The sequence below is a fragment of the Oncorhynchus keta genome, chromosome 10, assembly GCF_023373465.1.
Source record: "Oncorhynchus keta strain PuntledgeMale-10-30-2019 chromosome 10, Oket_V2, whole genome shotgun sequence".
Lineage (NCBI taxonomy): Eukaryota > Metazoa > Chordata > Actinopteri > Salmoniformes > Salmonidae > Oncorhynchus > Oncorhynchus keta.
Window position 1 is genome coordinate 17298319 of NC_068430.1, and position 23496 is coordinate 17321814.

At 43.6% G+C, this 23496-nt stretch overlaps 1 protein-coding gene across 3 annotated transcripts in view; it reads right to left on the reverse strand.

Moving 5' to 3' along the window:
• Nucleotides 1–16389, reverse strand: part of LOC118388306 (kazrin-like) — a 342539-nt gene extending 326150 nt beyond the window's left edge. For 2 of the 3 annotated variants that reach the window (XR_008144326.1, XM_052526570.1), the window contains exon 1: nt 15882–16389. Coding sequence is in view for 2 of the 3 variants with exons in the window: in XM_052526570.1 (XP_052382530.1) it covers nt 15882–15957 (76 nt within the window). In the remaining variant the exon portion in view is untranslated. The remainder of the gene's footprint in view (nt 1–15881) is intronic. The other variant, XM_052526569.1, reaches the window with a different exon arrangement.
• Nucleotides 16390–23496: the final 7107 nt, after the last annotated feature.

The following is a 23496-nucleotide window of genomic DNA, read 5'->3' on the forward strand; positions in this document are numbered from 1 at the left end:
CTCTGGTGTCGGTAGCCGTGGCTCTAGCTGGGAATCCGGCTCTGGCGGGGCGGGTTGAACTGCCGGTGTAGGTGGCGCAGCGGAACCCCTCAGATGTTGTAATTGTTGGATCAGCTGGGCTACCTGCGTCGCAAGGGCTTGTACTGCCCGACCTGTGTTGGAGATGTTCTCCTCTTGTTGATCCATTCTCGTGATACTGCGGGAAATGAATTCGGTCAGACTCGTTGAACTCGCTGCATCCATGGTCTGGTCAGATCGTTCTGTGACAACACAGAGGCGGATGCAAGATGCAAGCAACGATGGTTTAATGAATATAGTTTACAACAGCAACAGGACAGACAGACTGTACTCAGACGGAATCCGACCCAGGGACTAGGCGCATCTTCCAATGATAGCGTGCTGAGAAATCCAGGGAGTGTGTCCGGATGGGTAGGAAGGAGCACAGCAGATAATCCACACAAGGGCGGCGAGAGAAGAGCACAGACACACGACACAACCTCAGGGAAGTAACAACGATCTGACAACAAGAAACACTGGTTACAGAACATATAAAGGGAAGATAAGTGGTTCCAGCTGGCGCAGACAATCAGGCCGAGATTGGGAACCACGCCCACACAAACACGAGAGAGAGAGAGAGAGAGAGAGAGAAAGAGAAAGAGAAAGAGAGGCAGTGGATTCATGAACCGTGACAGTTCTAGCCTGATTTTAATATGGGTCACATTTAGCTTTTCTTGTCACTGGCCTGCACACGATACCCCATCATGTCAAAGTGGATTTTTTTGTTGTGGATTATTTGACAAATTAATAAAAAATGAAAAGCTGAAATGTCTTGAGTCAATAAGTATTCAACCCCTTTGCTATGGCAAGCCTACATGAGTGCAGGAGTAAAGATCTGTCACATAAGTTGCATGGACACACTCTTTGTACAACAATAGTGTTTAACATGCTCATTGAATGACTACCTCATCTCTGTACCTCACACACATCTGTATGGTCCTTCAGTCGAGCAGTGAATCCAAACACAAAGACCACAGGGGTTTCCCAATGCTTAGCAAAGAAGGGCACCTATTGGTAGATGGGTCAACCTTTTAAAAAGCAGGCACTGAATATCCCTTTCAGCATGGTGAAGTTAATAATTACACTTTAGATGGTGTATCAATACCCCCAGCCAATACAAAGATACAGACCTCCTTCCTGACTCAGTTGCTGGAGAGGAAGGAAACCACTCAGGGATTTCACAAGGCCAATGGTGACTTTAAAACAGTTACAGAGTTTAATGGCAGTGATAGGAAAAAACAGAGGATGGATCAACAACATTGTAGTTACTCTACAATACTAACCTAATTGACAGAGGGAAAAGAGGGAAGCCTGTACAGAATGAAACTATTTCAAAACATGCCTCCTATTTGCAACAAAGGCACTAAAGTAATACTGCAACAAAAATGTGGCAAAGCAATTCACTTTCTGTCCTGAATACAAAGTGTTATGTTTGGGGCAAATCCAATACAACACATCACTGTGTACCACTCTCCATATTTTCAAGCATAGTGGTGGCTGCATCATGTTATGTGTATGCTTGTAATCGTTAAGGACAAGGGATTTATTTTTTACATTTTCAATAATTTAGCAGAAATGTCAAAATACATGTTTTCACTTTGTCATTATCAGGGTATTGTGTGTAGATGGGTGATATATATATTTGTAATCGATTTTGAATTCAGGCTGTAACACAACAAAATGTGGAATAAGTCAAGTGGTATGAATACTTTCTGAAGGCAATTTACATAAATACACAGTATTGACTACCCTGAGTCAGTAAAGCTTCACACACACACGTACGCACAAGTGCACGCACAAACACAGTCCCACGCACAGTTCCAAACCCAGTTCTTACACAGTGACCATTAGAGACATGAGGCCTGCCCATCTGTGCAGTCAAATGCACTAATGTAGTGCTGAAATCCAATATGGGAGATTAGACCACAAAAGAGAGAGGTCTAAATTAAGCCTGTATGGCCTCTGATGGAGTGATTACCAGCATCACTGGAGATAACCAGCAACCATGATCAATAAGGACCTCTAATCTAATAGAGATATGAAAACCACTGTGACTGAGCCATTCAACATAAGCCTAATAAACCACTGTGACTGGCTTTTTATTAGGAACTAAGGATATTGCCAACAATATCAATTGTTTCTGACTGTGACTCTAATGGGAAGATGGCAGTAATGTTTTAGTGGTCAGTCTGGGCACACAGAGAGAGGGTTGGAATATTGGCCTTGCGCCAACCTCCTGACCTCATCCTCCAATCCCCCCCCCCTCCCCCTCTCCCTCAGAGGGGATGAGGACAGTATGAAGAGTTATAGGCTCGATAGACTTTAATCTGCTGATAACCTTGTTTTCCCTCTGTCCTCTCATCACTGGAACCCAGTGGAGCAGAAAGGTGACTGGAACTTCTTCATAGGACATTACAGTACAGTACAGGGGCATTTAGCCAGAGCAGACCCCAGCTCTATGGCATCGATTTGAGTGATAGTACGCATTAAAGGCAATCTCCCAACTTTATAGGCCCTTGTGAAATGTGTTTGCACCACCAGAGTTGTTTTGGAGGAACAAAGTGGGACAAAACATTGCCCAAAACGTAAGATGAAAACAGGCGGAACTGGGACTGTTCATACAGAATAAAGAAAATTGCAAAATATTTAATAATTCAAATATATATTTTTTTAGTTTCCAGATAAAGGTTTCGCTTGGCACTAGCTTTAGGCAAGATCAAACTCTGGTCCCACATAAAACAATGCTGTCAGGATTGGAGATCTGTGTAATATTAGTTGGTACAAACTGTTTTCATGTAAAGGACAGTTCAAAATGTACTGGGGTGGGGTGGGTCCAAAATAGGGGAGTGTTGTCTAATGTATCTTTTGCTTTGGGGAGGGATGTGTTTTTTTTTTATTGGGCACAGGGGAGGGATGTGTTTTTTTTTTATTGGGCACAGGGGAGGGTAGTGTGTTTTTTCCCTGGTTTACATGAGCTCTTTTGCAGGTTTTACTATATCATTTCTTCCATCCACATCTGAATGTACCTCCCCTATATCAAGGTGTTTTGGTATTTCCCTTGTGCACTATGCTTTTCCACTCGCTAACTTTTATTATACCACAGGTCAATATCTGTCTATCATGCCCTCTATCCACCATTCATATTGACAATGGCGGTTGGTGGATCATTTGTACAGATCTGCAATAGGCTAACTAGCACTTATACCACACATAAAAGCATTCAAAGCTGCATCAATTTTCAATATGAATCCACAATAACAAATAGGATTAGCTCATAGGCAGTGAAGAGGACAGGTGCATCACTGTATCTGCGAGCTGTGGGCTAGATGCTTTTCAGTTCTGCCCACAAATGTTCTACAGGATTGAGGTCAGGGCTTTGTGATGGCGACTCCAAAACCTTGACTTTGTTGTTCTTAAGCCATTTTGCCACAACTTTGGAAGTATGCTTGGGGTCATTGTCCATTTGGAAGAACCATTTGCGACCAAGCTTTAACTTCCTGACTGATGTCTTGAGATGTTGCTTCAATACAGTGCCACTGACACGGCCCGCAACCAAAACATGCGGACTCTCCTTCACTGCAGCCGAGGTGAGGTTAAACGTGTTAACCCTCGCAAGGCTGCAGGCCCAGACGGCATCCCCAGCCGCGCCCTCAGAGCATGCGCAGACCAGCTGGCTGGTGTGTTTACGGATATATTCAATCAATCCCTATCCCAGTCTGCTGTTCCCACATGCTTCAAGAGGGCCACCATTGTTCCTGTTCCCAAGAAAGCTAAGATAACTGAGCTAAACGACTACCGCCCCGTAGCACTCACTTCCGTCATCATGAAGTGCTTTGAGAGACTAGTCAAGGACCATATCACCTCCACCCTACCTGACACCCTAGACCCACTCCAATTTGCTTACCGCCCAAATAGGTCCACAGACGATGCAATCTCAACCACACTGCACACTGCCCTAACCCATCTGGACAAGAGGAATACCTATGTGAGAATGCTGTTCATCGACTACAGCTCAGCATTTAACACCATAGTACCCTCCAAACTCGTCATCAAGCTCAAGACCCTGGGTCTCGACCCCGCCCTGTGCAACTGGGTACTGGACTTCCTGACGGACTTCCCCAGGTGGTGAGGGTAGGTAACAACATCTCCATCCCGCTGATCCTCAACACTGGGGCCCCACAAGGGTGTGTTCTGAGCCCTCTCCTGTACTCCCTGTTCACCCACGACTGCGTGGCCACGCACGCCTCCAACTCAATCATCAAGTTTGCGGACGACACAACAGTGGTAGGCTTGATTACCAACAACGACGAGACGGCCTACAGGGAGGAGGTGAGGGCCCTCGGAGTGTGGTGTCAGGAAAATAACCTCACACTCAACGTCAACAAAACTAAGGAGATGATTGTGGACTTCAGGAAACAGCAGAGGGAACATCCACATCGATGGAACATCCCTATCCACATCGATGGAACAGTAGTGGAGAGGGTAGTAAGTTTTAAGTTCCTCAACGTACACATCACAGACAAACTGAATTGGTCCACCCACACAGACAGCATCGTGAGCATCGTGAGGCTCAGGAGGCTGGAGAAATTTGGCTTGTCACCAAAAGCACTCACAAACTTCTACAGATGCACAATTGAGAGCATCCTGGCGGGCTGTATCACCGCCTGGTACGGCAACTGCTCCGCCCACAACCGTAAGGCTCTCCAGAGGGTAGTGAGGTCTGCACAACGCATCACCGGGGGCAAACTACCTGCCCTCCAGGACACCTACACCACCCGATGTCACAGGAAGGCCATAAAGATCATCAAGGACAACAACCACCCGAGCCACTGCTTGTTCACCCCGCTATCGTCCAGAAGGCGAGGTTGGTACAGGTGCATCAAAGCAGGGACCGAGAGACTGAAAAACAGCTTCTATCTCAAGGCCATCAGACTGTTAAACAGCCACCACTAACATTGAGTGGCTGCTGCCAACACACTGACTCAACTCCAGACACTTTAATAATGGGAATCACTTTAAACAATGCTACTTAATATAATGTTTACATACCCTACATTATTTATCTCATATGTATACGTATATACTGTACTCTATATCATCTACTGCATCTTTATGTAATACATGTATCACTAGCCACTTTAAACTATGCCACTTTGTTTACATACTCATCTCATATGTATATACTGTACTCGATACCATCTACTGCATCTTGCCTATGCCGCTCTGTACCATCACTCATTCATATATCGTTATGTACATATTCTTTATCCCTTTACACTTATGTGTATAAGGTAGTAGTTTTGGAATTGTTCGCTAAATTCCTGTTGGTTATTACTGCATTGTCGGAACTAGAAGCACAAGCATTTCGTTACACTCGCATTAACATCTGCTAACCATGTGTATGTGACAAATAAAATTAGATTTGATTTGATTTAGTCAGGATCAAGGAACAGTTGAATGGAGAAAAGTACAGAGAGATCCTTGATGAAAACCTGCTTCAGAGCGTCAGAAACTCAGACTGGGGTGAAGGTTCTCCTTCCAACAGGACAATGACCCTAATCACACAGCCAAGACAAAGCAGGAGTGGCATCGAGACAAGTCTCTGAATGTCCTTGAGCGGGCCAGCCAGAGCCTGGACTTGAACCAGATCGAACATCTCTGGAGAGACCTGAAAATAGCTGTGCAGCGACGCTCGCCATCCAACCTGACAGAGCTTGAGAGGATCTGCAGAGAAGAATGGGAGAAACTCCCCAAATACAGTTGTATCAAGCTTGTGGCGTCGTAGACAAGCCGACTCGAGGCTGTAATCACTGCCAAAGGTGCTTCAAAAAAGTTCTGAGTAAAAGGTAAAAGAATACTTATGTAAATGTGATATTCAGTAAAAAAATATCAAGGCCAATATTCCAACTCTCTCTGTGTGCCCAGACTGACCACTAAAGCATTACTGTCATCTTCCCATTAGAGTCACAGTCAGAAACAATTGATATTGTTGGTATCCTTAGTTCCTTTTACTTTGTCATTATGGGGTATGTGTGTAGATTGATGTGGGGGGAAAAACTATTTAATCCATTTTAGAATAAGGCTTAAACGTAACAAAATGTGAAAAAAACTCAAGGGGTCTGAATTCTTTCCGAATGCACTGTATATACACACAGTACAAAGATTTTTAAAAGTGACCGAGATTACACAATAAAGTGGGACTTATTCCATTGTGGTCCCTATTGTCACACCAGTCATCATTTTGGCTGTCCAGCTCAGGGGTTCGGCGTCGCCGGCCTTCTAGGGGCTGCCGAACCTGCTGCTGGCAAACGCCCTTTACTCATCAATCCCAGACTTGTCTCGTCATCATTACACACACCTGGTTCCAATCCACACTCTATCACTGTATATATTCTCCCTCTGACATTTGTCTTTGTCGGTTGTAAATGTTACTTGTTTTCCTAAGAGGAATCAGTCCCACTATTTCCTGATACTTTATATTTTGCACTTTGGGTTCGCCCTGTGCCTTTTTGTTTATAAAGGTATATTTTGCACTTTGGGTTTGTCCTGTGCCTTTTTGTTTATAAAGATATATTTTGCACTTTGGGTTTGTCCTGTGCCTTTTTGTTTATAAAGATATATTTTGCACTTTGGGTTTGTCCTGTGCCTTTTTGTTTATAAAGATATATTTTGCACTTTGGGTTCGCCCTGTGCCTTTTTGTTTATAAAGATATATTTTGCACTTTGGGTTTGTCCTGTGCCTTTTTGTTTATAAAGATATATTTTGCACTTTGGGTTTGTCCTGTGCCTTTTTGTTTATAAAGATATATTTTGAGCACAACAGCATTTGGGTTTCGTGCTGCTTTGATCTGTGGCCTTAAATAAATTCAGTCGTTCTAAACCTGCGACTGCGTCCTGCCTACTCCTCTCTACACCAGTGACATCTTATTTTTATTTTTATGCATAAATACATATGCAATTACATAGATATAGACATCAAAATGTTCTACTGTTCACACATTAGCCAGCTTTTGACATTATTTTTAAAAGAGGTTATGGTTGGTGTGACTTTGAGTTGCTGTGGTAGTTTGTTCTACTCAACAGGGCCGGTATATCTTCTTATCAGATAGACTCATATTTTAAACAATGAAAATCTCTTGCTCTGGTATTATGCTGGTGGACGTCTCTAACAAATGAAAAATAGTTACCTGAGGGCTGAGTATGTGATAATTCAGACCAATTTGAATTAATACTACTCTTTTTGTCTACAGATAGCAAGCCTAGCTGCTTAAAATGCTCAACCTCCAGATGAATAGAAGACGCTTGTTTTGGCTGGTCTGTAACTTATTCTTTATATGTGTGGGACGGCTGGTGAACCATGATGCATGGGCGGACTGGGACAAAAATTCAGCCCTGGCATTTTACCCACACCAGGCCACATCACACCACTAGCTACTTACACACACACAGACACAGACGGTAGTGCTACTGACACATAAGATAAGCAGTACACTACAGTACAGGGTCGCTCAACCTTTACTGTACTAGTGACCGACAAAACATGGCCTGCCTCCTTTTTGAACACCTATTTTTAACCAGCTCATTTTTAAACAGATTTTGCATGTGCAAACAACAATGGAGTCTGGAGATACAACTCTCCACTATAACTGAACCAGAACTTTTAGCAAATACTGTAAGTCGTTCATTTGAGACATTTAGCAGCGTCGGCCTCAAGAATCCTTTTTTTGGTCTCTCTAACTTATTCGGCACCAACTTTCTGTTTTTTGTAATCCATGATCATATGTTCTGACTGAGTGACTGACAAAGAGAGCGGGTCTCACTCTCTTTGATGATACGCGTTTGAATTTGAATGTGAATTTACGCCACTTCAGCCAATCAGAAAACCGGGCAGCCCATCTTGATAGATGGGGGGCCGACCGATGCCCACTGGTCAGCCAAATGCTCAATATAGATTATTATAGCAACAGAGATAGTATTTTTTATTTTTTTTGACCAGCCCACCCTAACGAAACATGGTCCGTCCCTTCTGGCATTTTCCAGACGGCCAATCTACCCATGCCATGATGTGCAGGCATAATCAAAGTGTCACTGGACTAACACACTTGCCAGTCTTTAAGGTGTCTATAGCTACACTTCAGTCCAATTGGCAACCGATTTTCTTGCGAATATTCTAAAATCTGCATAAAAGCAATATGCACATTTTCCCGTCAGAGTTGTGCTTCCATCACATTGACTTGTCGCAGATAAATACAGCTGAAATCGGAAGTTTACATACACTTAGGTTGGAGTCATTAAAACTTGATTTTCAACCACTCTTGTTAACAAACCAAAGTTTTGGCAAGATGGTTAGGACATCTACTTTGTGCGTAACACAAGTAATTTTTACAACAATTGTTAACCAACAGATTATTTCACTAATAATTCACTGTATCACAATTCCAGTGGGTCAGAAGTTTACATACACTAAGTTGACTGTACCTTTAAACAGCTTGGAACATTTCAGAAAATGATGTCATGCCTTTAGAAGCTAATAGGGTAATTTACATAATTTGAGTCAATTGGAGGTGTACCTGTGGATGTATTTCAAGCCCTACCTTCAAACTCAGTGCCTCTTTGCTTGACATCATGGGAACATCAAAAGAAATCAGCCAAGACTCAGGAAAACAATTGTAGACCTCCACAAGTCTGGTTCATTCTTGGGAGCAATTTCCAAACACCTGAAGGTACCACATACATCTGTATAAACAATAGTATGCAAGTATAAACACCATAGGACCACGCAGCCGTCATACGGCTCATGAAGGAGACACGTTCTGTCTCCTAGAGATGAATGTACTTTGGTGCGAATGGTGCAAATCAATTCAAGAACAACAGCAAAGGACCGTGTGAAGATGCTGGAGGAAACGGGTACAAAAGTATCTATATCCACAGTAAAACGAGTCCTATATCAACATAACCTGATAGGCCGCTCAGCAAGGAAGAAGCCACTGCTCCAAAACCAGACTACGGTTTGCAACTGCACATGGGGACAAATATGGTACTTTTTGGAGAAATGTCCTCCGGTCTGATGAAACAAAAACAGAACTGTTTGGCCATAATGACCATTATGTTTGGAGGATAAAGGGGGAAGCTTGCAAGCTGAAGAACACCATCCCAACCGTGAAGCACGGGGGTGGCAGCATCATGTTGTGGGGGTGCTTTGCTGCAGGAGGGACTGGTGCACTTCACAAAATAAATGGCATCCTGAGGTAAGAAAATGATGTGGATATATTGAAGCAACATCTCAAGACATCAGTCAGGAAGTTAAAGCTTGGTCGCAAATGGTTCTTCCAAATGGACAATGACCCCAAGCATACTTCCAAAGTTGTGGCAAAATGGCTTAAGAACAACAAAGTCAAAGTTTAGTCTCCTAGTCCCTGCCGCTGAAAACATCCCCACAGCATGATGCTGCCACCACCATGCTTCACCGTAGGGATGGTGTCAGGTTTCCTCCGGATGTGACGTTTGGCATTCAGGCCAAAGAGTTCAATCTTGGTTTCATCAGACCAGAGAATCTTGTTTCTCATGTTTTGAGAGTCTTTAGGTGGCTTTTGGTAAACTTCAAGCAGGCTGTCATGTGCCATTTACTGAGAAGTGCCTCGAAACAATCCTGTCTCGGAGCTCTATGGACAATTTCTTTGACCTCATGACTTGGTTTTTGCTCTGACATGCAATGTCAACAGTGGGAACTTATATAGACAGCGCCTGTGCCTTTCCAAATCATGCCCAACAATTGAATTTACCACAGGTGGACTCCAATCAAGTTTTAGAAACCTCTCAAAGATGATCAATGGAAACAGGATACACCTTTACAAAAAAAATATTCTCATAGAAAAGGGTCTGAATACTTACGTAAATAAGGTATTTCTGTTTTTTATTTTTAATTACCAAAAATTCTAAAAACCTGTTTTCCCTTTGTCATTATGGGGTACTGTGTGTAGATTGATGGGGGGGAAAAAAATATTTGATCAATTTCAAAATTCGTCTGTAACGTATCAAAATGTGGAAAAAGTCAAGAGGTCTGAATACTCTCCGAATGCACTGTACTGTATGTACATGTTTTTACTGACATACAGTATACAACCAATCAATTACAACTGTGCAGCGGCCATTTGATGAATGGAAAGAGACATCTGTTACAAAACACTGAAACGTTTAATGACATTCGGAGATTGTCAAGCCAAGCCTTCTATACTGGGTACAAGGTAGGGAGGGGTCTATTTTCTGTTTGTCCATATTATTGACATATTTATTGTGGTGTTAAAAAATGTAAACCATGATATTGAAGCGCCTTTAGTCGGAATGCTTTGTTTATTGGTTGTGTGGACCATTGGCACAGAAACCGGAAATGTAGTTGCATATTTTATATAATTATAAATATGGCATCAACATTTACAAAATCAGATATTTCCCTAGTTGATCATTGTCTACAGACGGCTCTGAACATAGTGTTGGCCTAATGAAACAGGCAGGGAAAGTGAGCTCGTTTGTGGTGGGGGGCGAACCGTCAACCTTCTGGACCAAGGCCCTGCGTGGCATCGACTGTGCCACAAAAGTATGCTGAAGTGGCAAAGTCGATATCAAAGTTTATTAACACAGGGTCTCTACAGTTCTTAGTATGTGTGGTCATTAACATTATTTTGAGTTAATTCTATGAGTGGGAGGATGTGCAGCCCCTATAAATAATGACTGCAATGTTATAGCAACTCTTCCCATGTTGTTGAGGAGCAGAGAATCACATTGAAAGACAAACCTAGAGAATGGCATTGAAACAGAAACCTAGTATTGATCCAATTCATTCAATATTGATAGGTGACGATAATGACGCTGGCTAAAACCTACACTACCGTTCAAAAGTTTGGGGTCACTTAGAAATGTCCTTGTTTTCCATGAAAACATACATGAAATTAGTTGACAAATGAATAGGAAATATAGTCAACACGTTAACAAGGTTATAAATAATGATTTTTTTATTTAAATAATAATTGTGTCCTTCAAACTTTGCTTTCGTCAAAGAATCCTCCATTTGCAGCAATTACAGCCTTGCAGACCTTTGGCATTCCAGTTGTCAATTTGTTGAGGTAATCTGAAGAGATTTCACCCCATGCTTCCTGAAGCACCTCCCACAAGTTAGATTGACTTGATGGGCACTTCTTACGGTCAAGCTGCTCCTACAACAGTGCAATAGGGTTGAGATTCGGTGACTCTGCTGGCCACTCCATTATAGACAGAATACCAGCTGACTTCTTCTTCCCAAAATAGTTTGGAGCTGTGCTTTGGGTCATTATCCTGTTGTAGGAGGAAATTGGCTCCAATTAAGCTCTGTCCACAGAGTGATAGCCTTCCTTCTTCACAATCCCTTTTAACCTGTACAAATCTCCCACTTTACCACCACCAAAGCACCCCCAGACCATCACATTGCTTCCACTATGCTTGACAGATGGTGTCAAACACTCCTCCAGCATCTTTTCATTTTTTCTGCGTCTCACGAATGTTCTTCTTTGTGATCCAAACGACTCAAACTTAGATTCATCTGTCCATAACACTTTTTTCCAATCTTCCTCTGTCCAGTGTCTGTGTTCTTTTGCCCATCTTAATATTTTATTTTTATTGGCCAGTCTGAGATATAGCTTTTTCTTTGCAACTCTGCCTAGAAGGCCAGCATCCCAGAGTCGCCTCTTCACTGTTGACGTTCAGACTGGTGCTTTGCGAGTACTATTTAATGAAGCTGCAGGTTGAGGACTTGTGAGGCGTCTGTTTCTCAAACTAGACACTCTAATGTACTTGCTCAGTTGTGAGCCGGGGCCTTCCACTCCTCTTTCTATTCTGGCTAGAGCCAATTTGCACTGTTCTGTGAAGGGAGTAGTACACAGCATTGTACGAGATCTAAAGTTTCTTGGCAATTTCTTGCATGGAATAGCATTTATTTCTCAGAACAAGAATAGACTGATGAGTTTCAGAAGAAAGTCATTTGTTTCTGGCCATTTTGAGTCTGTAATCGAACCCACAAATGCTGATGCTCCAGATACTCAACTAGTCTAATGAAGGCCAGTTTTATTGATTCTTTAATCAGAACAACAGTTTTCAGCTGTGCTAACATAATTGCAAAATGGTTTTCTAATGATCAATTATCCTTTTAAAATGATAAACCTGGATTAGCTAACACAACGTGCCCTTGGAACACGGGAGTGATGGTTGCTGATAATGGGCTTCTGTACGCCTATGTAGATATTCCTTTAAAAATCAGCCGTTTCCAGCTACAATATTCAATTACAACATTAATAATGTCTACACTGTATTTCTGATCAATTCAATGTTATTTTAATGGATAAAAATATGTACTTTTCTTTCAAAAACAAGGACATTTCTAAGTGACCCCAAACTTTTGAACGGTAGTGTACAAATGTTTTGCGACAACAACAAAAAAGAGGTTCTGTCTTAGAATTCTAACCTGTTCAAAAACATTCAATATTAACAGCAACTTCACTGAATAGCTGATTTGCATACAGTAATTGCATTCGCTTAATAGGTTTGGTGAGGCAGAGTGGGCGTGATAGTACAAACTAAGCTACAGTACAGTTGGTGTGACTCAATCAACCCCTTCATTTGCGTAACTGCAAAAGCACATTTCCATTTAGCATGGTATACACTGTACCTCGACTCGGCCTACTATTTCCAAAACATTTTCTAAGCCATCTTATAGCTCAGTTGTGTACTGAATGTTCCCCCACACTCAAAGAGAAAGATAAGTGTTATGCATCAAATGTGACAGCATTAGAGATTAGCCACATACGGTAGCAGCGGTGTGTGTGAATAAATCAGGACTGTGTGTGTGTAAGAGATAGAAAGGTTTGTCCTATATAATAAGACCTAGCTCTGCTCTCCTAGATACAACAGAAGAGTCTCATCATCAGCAGCACTTCAAAACCCAGCACACACTTAGTGAAGAGGATTTGAGCCTCCTGAGATGCCCAGTCAGTGGCAGAATATTAATCAGGGCCCTGTCACCACCCAGACAGTAATACGCTCCTGAATACCAAACACACTTAATGAGTCCACAGATACACTCAAACAAAGAGCATTATTTATATAAGGCTGCTCTTATGCAAAGAGAAGAGAGGAACAGAGAGAGACGCTCTCTCGGCAATAACAATGACAATACACCACCGGGCTGGATTAGCTCATTTATCTCATCAAATCACTGCATGGCCCAGCAGCGAGTCGGCTAAATAAAGCACAATAACAGAAGAGATAGCAGATCCACTAGACTGCACCGCACCACAGCTCATTACACCGGCCAAGGAACATGTGTTAGTGAGTTATGTTCTCATTATCACAAACAACTCTCTGTTTGCGCATTATGCTTTAATACCGTGTGTTCCCAATCTAATTGTTTTTTTTAATACTGTGTGTCTCTGTTGAATGGCACTGTTTAATCTGCCCAACGTCCTCCTCATTACCCAACAAACATGTGTGAAGAGTCAGTTTGTATTAATGGTAGAGGGGAGCTCAGTGGTCCTTCTGTAGCTCAGTTGGTAGAGCATGGCGCTTGTAACGCCAGGGTAGTGGGTTCGATTCCCGGGACCACCCATACGTAGAATGTATGCACACATGACTGTAAGTCGCTTTGGATAAAAGCGTCTGCTAAATGGCATATATATTATTATTATATATAAGTGAATTCTCTTTGCAAGACGTTGGCTAGAGAGAGGGAGAGAGAGGGGTCCACTCACCAACCAAGAATGCACTAAATGGGACAAACACCAAATTGCATGCAGAATTCTGCAAAAATGTCTTCAGTGTACAACGTAAAACACCAAATAATGCATGCAGAGCAGAATTAGGCCGATACCCGCTCATGATCAAAATCCGGAAAAGAGAGGTTAAATTCCGCAACCACCTAAAAGCAAGCGATTCCCAAACCTTCCATAGATTAACCTGGAGAACCTGGAGAAGAGTCCCCTAAGCAAGCTGGTCCTGGGGCTTTGTTCACAAACAGACCCCACAGACCCCCAGGGCAGCAACACAATTAGACCCAACCAAATCATGAGAAAACAAAAATATCATTACTTTTTTATTTTATTTTACCTTTATTTTACTAGGCAAGTCAGTTAAGAACATATTCTTATTTTCAATGACGGCCTGGGAACAGTGGGTTAACTGCCTGTTCAGGGGCAGAACTCGCAACCTTCCGGTTACTAGTCCAACGCTCTAACCACTAGGCTACGCTGCCGCCCTTGACACAATGGAAAGAATTAACAAAAAAACAGAGCAAACTAGAATTCTATTTGGCCCTAAACAGAGAGTACACAGTGGCAGAATACCCGACCACTGTGACTGACCCCAAATTAAGGAAAGCTTTGACTATGTACCTTGTCAGCTCGGGGGTTTGAACTCGCAACCTTCCGGTTACTAGTCCAACGCTCTAACCACTAGGCTACGCTGCCGCCCTTGACACAATGGAAAGAATTAACAAAAAAACAGAGCGAACTAGAATGCTATTTGGCCCTAAACAGAGAGTACACAGTGGCAGAATGCCCGACCACTGTGACTGACCCCAAATTAAGGAAAGCTTTGACTATGTACAGATTCAGTGAGCAGAGCCTTGCTATTGAGAAAGTTTGCCGTAGGCAGACCTGGCTTAAACTGACCACAAAATTAGGTGGAAACTGAGCTGCACTTCCTAACCTCCTGACAAATGTTCTGTATGACCTATATTAGAGACACATATTTCCCTCAGATTACACAGATCCACAAAGAATTTGAAAACAAATCAATTTTTCGATCAACTAACATATCTATTGGGTGAAATTCCACAGTTTGCCATCACAGCAGCAAGATTTGTAACCTGTTGCCACAAGAAAAGGGCAACCAGTGAAGAACAAACACCAATGTAAATACAGCCTATATTTATTTGCACGTCGTTACAAGTCTGTATATAGACATAATGTGACATGTGAAATGTCTTTATTCTTTTGGAACGTGTGTGAGTGTAATATTTACTGTTCCCTTTCAATTGTTTATTTCACTTTTGTTCATCAATTTCATTGGCAATGTAAACGAGAGAGAGAGAGAGAGAGAGAGAGAGAGAGAGAGAGAGAGAGAGAGAGAGAGAGAGAGAGAGAGAGAGAGAGAGAGAGAGAGAGAGAGATATTAAGGTAGCCCCCTGCACCTCTCTGGGGATGGGTTAAATGCGGAAGACACATTTCAGGTGTATAACTGACTAGGTATCCCCTTTTTCCCTGCGCTGTGGAGATTACCCTGTTGTGAGATTACACTGCTATGATGTCATGCCTCCCTCTCTATACTGAACACTGGATATGTAAACTCAGCCCTGCTAGTGCTACAACTCAGCACAGCCACAGATATTAACCATGAGTACCAGCAGCTACATACACCGCATATTTCCTCATGGGCACAAAAACAAAACAAACAACATCCTGCAATGGTTTGTGCACCTTACACTTTACCTAAAGCCCCTGTACACAGACCTCTGACAACTACCTTAATATCAACCTACATAGAAACCCCCCCTCTACATCCAAAGAGACTGGAGAAGTGCAACAGCAATCCCATGAGATCTCAGCCTCGCTCTGTCTGAAACAGTCTCTGTTGCCTCCAAGCACCAGCTGAACTAAGGTTTCAGTGAGAGCCAGGAGATCTGTTAAAACTGACAGATAGAGCAGGCTTGTTAACGATCTGATCTGGGAGCGATCTCCAGGAAGCCGATGGGGGATAAAACACTGACATGTTTAATAACGGGGTAGGTTGGTTTGGTTACTCACTGGCCTGCATGAGCTGTCCCTGACGTCCGAACACCTGGGAGAAGGTGGCGGGGCTGCAGGTGAGGGTATCCTCCATGGCTGTCCCACTGGTCCACACTGAGTGCACTAGGGGAATGAAGGTCAGAAACACTGCGTCACGGCGAGGCAGAGAGAGAGTGAGAATGGAGAGATAGATAGAACAAGAAACAGAGAGAGACAGGCTTGTTGAGGGCTTCCCGAGTCCTGGGGGTGAGCTGTCCTGGAGTCTGGAGAGAGTGAGGTGATTGCCCTCCACTGGACCAGTCCTGCTGCTAGAGTGCTGCTGTTGCTGCCAGAGAGAAACACAGCCCACTGCTCACACCCACACAAGCAGAGCAGAGCTTCTCACTGCACATATAATGAGAGGGGGTGTGCCTGCCTGAGTGTGTGAGGAGCGCTTGCGTGGTAGAGTTCTGGACGTGCCTGTGTGTGTATGTTAGAGTGAGAGAATGCAGGAGTGTTGGAGAAAGCAGCCCTGAGTGCAGCTGTTCCAGTAGTGCTGTGATCTTGCTCTGTGTCTGCGCGAGGCTGAAAGCAGATTCGGTAGCTGCAGGCTGAGAGAGGAACAGAGCAGAGAGAGGCTGGTTATCTCCAGCAGGTGAAAGTCACACTTCCCTCGCTCTCTTTCTCCCTGGGAGAAGGTAGTATGCAGCAGCCTCTGGGAAAGGATGGTGGAAAAACAATTGTTGTTATCTGATCTGTTTTGCATGCCCCTGTTCTCTCCTCCCTCGGCCCACCCTCCCTTCCTCCTCCCCTCTCTATATCCCTAATAATCTCTTTCTCTCGTTCCCTCTCTCTCCCTCTCTCTCCCTCTCCCCATGCAAACCACCTCTATCCATCTTAGAGCCTGAGCTTCTGCTTGGAAACGGATTTCTGCAACCCCAGCTCTTTATTTCTCTCTGGCGCTGGGAAAAGGGATGAGGGAGAAGGAAAGAGGTAGCGTAAAAGTCTGAATTCTATATTTGTTACCCAAGGCTTTGCTTTTCAAAAAGCACAACCAGAAACACTGAATATGAGGTGAAAAGGAGCACACACTGTAGCTTACTTAACCCCATTATTAATGTATTACTCTATGTTACATGTAGTGTGGAAACAAACTGCTCCACTGTTGCATTTGATGAGATGAGTGCCAATGATGATTATAAGCATCTGAAAATACATACATGTTCACCTACAGTAATTACAAAGATACAGCAACATGTTGATGGATATTACACATAGGCATGAAAGGAATATCCAATTAAATTGAGACAATAATACTTCAGATCCTGAGGCACCTTGAAGCGTAAAGTGCCCATTATTTATTTAGGGGTTGGCATGGAAACCACCCTCAGACACATTATGACACACTTATTCCTACACAATGAAGGCACAAACCCATAATATTCCTCTCAGTGAGTCCACCTCTCTTTCTCTGTTCTGTTTAGGTCCTGACCCTTCTGCAGGATGTCAGCCAGCTCCTCCGTTTAACAGGCCATTTCCCTGTTAGCAAAACATTCCCAGGAAGCCCATTGTCACTGAGCCCTCTGTCACACTGCTGTGCTGTTAAGAGCTTACACACAGAGGACCTGACTATGGCACTCGCGTCACATCCTTCTGTTTTGAAAGGAAACGTTGCAGCAGAACACTCCAACAGCCACTGTGGGAGATCAGCCCTTGGCTGGCAGGCTAAAGCAGGTGACAACGCAGGTGAACAGATCTGGACATATTTGCTTGGCTAAGTGAATAATTAGCTATATGCATGCACATGCTTTACTGTCTGCAGTTGAAGATTCATCCAATCTAAGACATTCAAGTAGGTGAACAGTTAATCTCATACAAAAAAGTGTAGATATCTGACACAACACCCACCCTAACATAGCAGGTAAAAAGTACCCTCATCTCACAAACACTAGTGTCGATGGACAGCTGCCCTATATCAGAGGCAAATCATTCCTATAGAGACATAAATGAACTGAGTCTATGGGACAGGCTCAGCTGTGGTATGACATGAGCAATGACAAGAGACACAGAGAAGATGGCTCCTCACTGAAATCTCTGCCTACGGATGTAGGATCTTAATTTGAGCCAGTTTGCTACAGCAGGAAAATAATTTCTACAATTGTAAAGAAACGTTGAAAAGTGCTATGTACGTCCAATGTATTATTATTATTTAAAAAATCCTGCAGCAAAAGGAAATGTCAATTATTATACATTTGATACATTTTTGTAAGGGAAAATCTAACTTCAGAAGCCTTTTAAACCTCATACACACTACATGTTTGACATTTCCTGCATTGCAGGAAAGTTCTCCTGCAACAGGGTAAGATCCAACATCTGTAAGTCAGACTGATGTCTGTTGGAGATGTTTACCAGGTTTATTTGCGATTAAATAGTATTCTTTGAGTTTATCGGGTAGTTGTTGGCTCTTTTCAAAAGTAAAATATCACATTCCTGCTTTAAGTTCAGAAATGTATTTTCTTCTTCTTTAAAGATTTGTTTATGGGCTTTTTCTAAAATAGGGACTTATTTTTCTTTAATTGAAATTTCTAACTCAGATTTAATTTTAGCAGAGTATGAGATTGTAATTCCCCTAATGTACACCTTAAAAGCATCCCATATTATGTTGGGGGATAGCTTTTCTTTGTCCTCTATGTCTACATTTGTAAAGGTAAAGGTTTTTTATTTATTTATTGACATATTTAATACATTTATGGGCTTGAAGTTGCGTTCTGTTAATTCTTCATATCAGAGCATTTTTGGATATAAGAATTCTTGAATAGCTTTTCTTACTTTGAGAAAAAAGGAGTAGTCTTTCATTGTTGGGAATAGTAATCTCCATGTATCTTGTAAATTATTTTCAGCCTCTTTGGAGGTTCCTTGAATTTGCCTGTCAATCTTATCAAATGTATGATTTGGTTGCTTGCTAAATGAATAGTTCCTGCCTGGATTTGATCTAATATTGTTACACCCTGAGCTGTTTCACCTGTGTTGTGAGTGTCTCCACCCCCTCCAGGTGTCGCCCATTTTCCCCTGTGTATTTATACTTGTGTTCTCTGTACTCTTTTTCTCACCCTCTTGGTTTTGACTCTTCACTGTCCTGCCTCTGAGCCTGCCTGCCGTCCTGTACTTTTGCCCCACCTCTGGATTACCAACCTCTGCCTCACCTGACCCTGAGCCTGCCTGCATCCTGTACCCTTCCCCCACTACTCTGGTTATCGACCCCTGCCTGCCTTGACCTGTCGTTTGCCTGCCCTATTGCTGTAACAAACATTGTTACTCCAACACAGTCTGCATCTGGGTCTTACCTTCAAACCTGATAGTATGAAATGGCCATGACTGACCCAACAGGCCCGGGCCAGCTGCACGACGCCATCTCCTCCCAAGAAGCCACCATCGTGAGGCAGAAGGAACTGCTTCGTGGTCTTATGGAGGGGGTCCAAAAGTTGGCTGTACGCCATGACCGGGAATTGGACAATTTTCTGTAGCAATTCCGCGGGTTGTCTGGAAGGCAGCAGCTGTTGTCTGCTAGCAGCGCCGTCTCATTGTTCACTCCACCTTCTTGGGAGCCCCGTTAACCCCCCCGGAGCCGAGCACCTGTTCGGGCGTTTCTAGCTCAGCGAGTCCTCATTTTCCTACTTCCCCTCGGATCTCTCCAAGATAGTCTATCGCCACACTGATGTCCGGGAGGGCTCTCACCTGGGCTATTGACGTATGGGAACAACAGTGGTAGTTTGTGGGAGAGGTGAAGAAGATTTTTTTAATGCCCTGTTCTCCGGGAGAGAAGCTGCCCGGAAACAAATCCAGCAATGGCAGGAATCCTGCCGTGTGGCCGACTATGCGGTGGATTTCTCCACGTTGGCAGCGGAGAGTGCTTGGAACCAGGAAGCACTGTTCGATATGTTCCTGCACGGCGTCTCAGAGGAGGCCAAGGATGAGTTGCTGATCGGGAGTTCTTGATTCACAGATCTTGATTCCCTCATCGCTTTGACCATCCAAAACTATGGGTGACTACGGGAATGATGGAGGGAGAGGAAATTTGACTTCGCTCGTACGTCTAGGGATTCCACCTTGCCTCCGAGCCATCCCGGAAGTCCCCAACGATCTTCTTGCCGAGAGAACCCGAGGCTTCCCAACCTTCCCCGAGAGTCGCCGAAGACGGCTAAGTCACTGCTTTCCGAGCCTATGCAACTAGGTAGAGCTGGGCAATCACCAGCGGAACGGCAATACAGGATCAACACAAAGTGTTGTCTGTACTGCGGGGCTCTTGGTCATTTTGTATCCTCTTGTCCTTTAAAAAGATCAGGCTCACTGGTAGGAGCAAGTACTCGTGGGCCATATGGAGAACTTTCCTGCTTCTCTTGCTCGCACCCCTGTTCATGCCATTCTTCTGTGGGGAATCCAGTATAAATCTCTCTGGGTCCTCATTGACTCTGGGGCCAATGAGAGTTTTTTGGACACTACACTGGCTTCTGAGCTGAACATCCCCACTCAGCCCCTCTCCACTTCCATGGATGTTAGGGTGCTGGACGGGCGGTCTATAGGCCGGGTCACTCATATTACCACTCCCATCAACCTACGGATGTCAGGGAATCACAGCGAGACTATTCCTGCTCATCAAGTCTCCTCAGATACCCATGGTATTGGGATTCTCCTGGCTCCAGTGACACAATCCCCTCATCAACTGGTCTACTGGTGCCATCATGGGCTGGAGTCCATTCTGCCACGCTCAGTTTCTGAAGTCAGCACAACCTGCCCGGGAACATCTTTCTGCGTGCTCTCAAAGTGCCCCGGAACTCTCTGCCATTCCCGCGGAGTACCAGGACCTTCGGGAGGTGTCCAACAAGGTCCGGGCCACTTCGCTTCCTCCCGATGGTAGCTCCTTGGGAGGAGAAGGCATTGCGCAGCTGGCCCGGGTCTGCTGGGTTAGTCATGGCCAGTTTGTACTATCAGGTTTGAAGGTAAGACCCAGATGCAGTCTGTCCGAATAACAATGTTTATTACAGCTTCACCACAGCTCCTGCCATCCTGTACCTTTGCCCCACCTCTAGATCACCAACCTCTGCCTGACCCGACCCTGAGCCTGCGTGCCATCCTGTACCCTTCCCCCAGTACTCTGGATATTGACCCCTGCCTGCCTTGACCTGTTGATTGGCTGCCCTGTTGCTGTAATAAACATTGTTACTCCAACACAGTCTGCATCTGGGTCTTACCTTCAAACCTGATAAATATAGCTTTAATGCTATCTAAAAACACCCGATTTGTCCCTGGCGGGAAAAACAATGATATCAATGTGTATTTTTCACCATGTAAGGTACAATTCCAGCTAGCTACTGGAACGAGCTGCAACAAACCCTCAAACTGGACAGGTTTACCTAAATCTCTTCATTCAAATAATCAATCATGGACACTCTTACTGAGAGTTGTGGCTGCTTTGCGTGATGTATTGTTGTCTCTACCTTCTTGCCCTTTGTGCTGTTGTCTGTGCCCAATAATGTTTGCACCATGTTTTGTGCTGCTACCATGTTGTGCTGCTACCATGTTGTGTTGCTACCATACTGTGTTGTCATGTGTTGCTGCCTTGCTATGTTGTCTAAGGTCTCTCTTTATGTCGTGTTCTGATGTGTGTTTTGTCCTATATTTATATTGTTTTATTTTTAATCCCAACCCTTGTCCCTACAGGAGACCTTTTGCCTTTTGGTAGGCCGTCATTGTAAATAAGAATTAGTTTTTAACTGACTTGTCTAGTTAAATAACATTCAACATCAGAAAACGGCGTTCTTGGTCCGTGTGCTGGGACATAAAGGAAAAGGGTATATTCTTATTAATGCCATTCTCTTTGAACAGCAAGTCAGGACTGGGAATGCTTTTTTAGAACACAGAAGGCTGTGTGCTGTGATGTGTGCTCAGCAGCAGTCATACCCCTCCCACAGAGCTCACTGACACATTCTACAGAGAAGACAGATTACTATACTCCTCAGGCTTTAGGATGAGCTGAGTGTTTGGAACAATGTGGGTTACAGAGCAATGTTGCGTACAGAAATGCAGAAACTGCAACCCTTCAGGAATAGGATATGTTACAATCTTGATTCACAAATGATGAATACTGTGGTCTCATGGTGTTATGTGCATCTGGTAATTCAGCATTTGCATGGTACTGAATATAATAGTACTATATATCATGGTACTATACTGTATACAATGGTACTATATCTTATGGTACTATACTGTATATCATGGTACTGTATATCAGCACATACACGTGCAGTAGCAGCTACAGTGTGTCACAACAAATGTGTGTCACAGGAGGTTGGTGACACCTTAATTGGGGAGTACGAGCTCGTGATAATGGCTGGAGCAGAATTATTATGAGTCGTCCTTCCCTCAGTAGCCTCCTGTGATGTGTCCATGCACTTCGGCCTGCTTTCCTCTGTATCGTAGTTTATTTAGTGCTCCCTGGCTGGCTGGTATAGAGCTGCATGGGATTACCATTTTTATGAATCCGACGAGGCCCCGTACATCGCAATCAGGAGTGAGTGTAGTGATATTTCATTCTGACAGCCGGGGCATGGCACAGCGCTCCTCTCCACACAGAGCACCCATAAACAACAACACCAGCCCACGGGGGAACCATAAACCATACCGCCATGGCACCAGGGGAAATAAAATCATGTTGCACCATCCCACTGAATAAATCAAATTCACATATTACATTAGATTCCTCATTCACCTATCAACCTCAAAGCTCCACACACCTTTCCAGTAAAACAAATGCATTAGAGAAGTTCTAGTCCAAAATACATTCCAATTATCCTGTGACTAGTATGGTTTATTGCAGCTTGTCTGGTGAGTGAGCTTGATAGGCCATTAATGTGTGTGAGGTTGTGGCGGATGGGCCTTGGACAAATCCTCTCAGCACAGACGCACGCTGGCCAGAACCTGTCTCTAAGCGTATTCATGGAAAAGCAGCATCAATGTGATGGCGATACAACGGCCTACCATTCAGTAAACTACACTGCTTTTTCTGCCAGTAAAAGACATAAGGACTGATGTGACGTGAATGAGACTTTGTCCATGTGGTCTGCTGATACAGATCTAAAGAGACAGTGAAAGACTGCTCCTTAAACGCCTCCTGGATAGAGGATATAATGTTATTCAAGAACAATAATGGTAAAGGTTAAAATTGCTATTCTTAATATTATAGTAGATACAGATAGTGGCATAATATCTAGTTTAACCAATCATATAATAACAATAATATAATGATAATATCTAAGCCCTCTCGACTACAGAGGGTGGTGCGGTCTGCACCACGCATCACCGGGGGCAAACTACCTGCTCTCCAGGACACCTACACCACCCGATGTCACAGGAAGGCAAAAAAGATCATCAAGGACAATAATCACCCGAGCCACTGCCTGTTCACCCCGCTTCCATCCAGAAGGCGAGGTCAGTACAGGTGCATCAAAGCTGGTACAGAGACATAGAAGCTGTTTTTCAATCTCAAGGTCATCAGATTGTTAAACAGCCACCACCAGCACAGAGAGGCGGCTGCCTACCTACAGACTTGATATCATTGGCCACTTTAATAAATGGAACACTAGTCACTTTAATAATG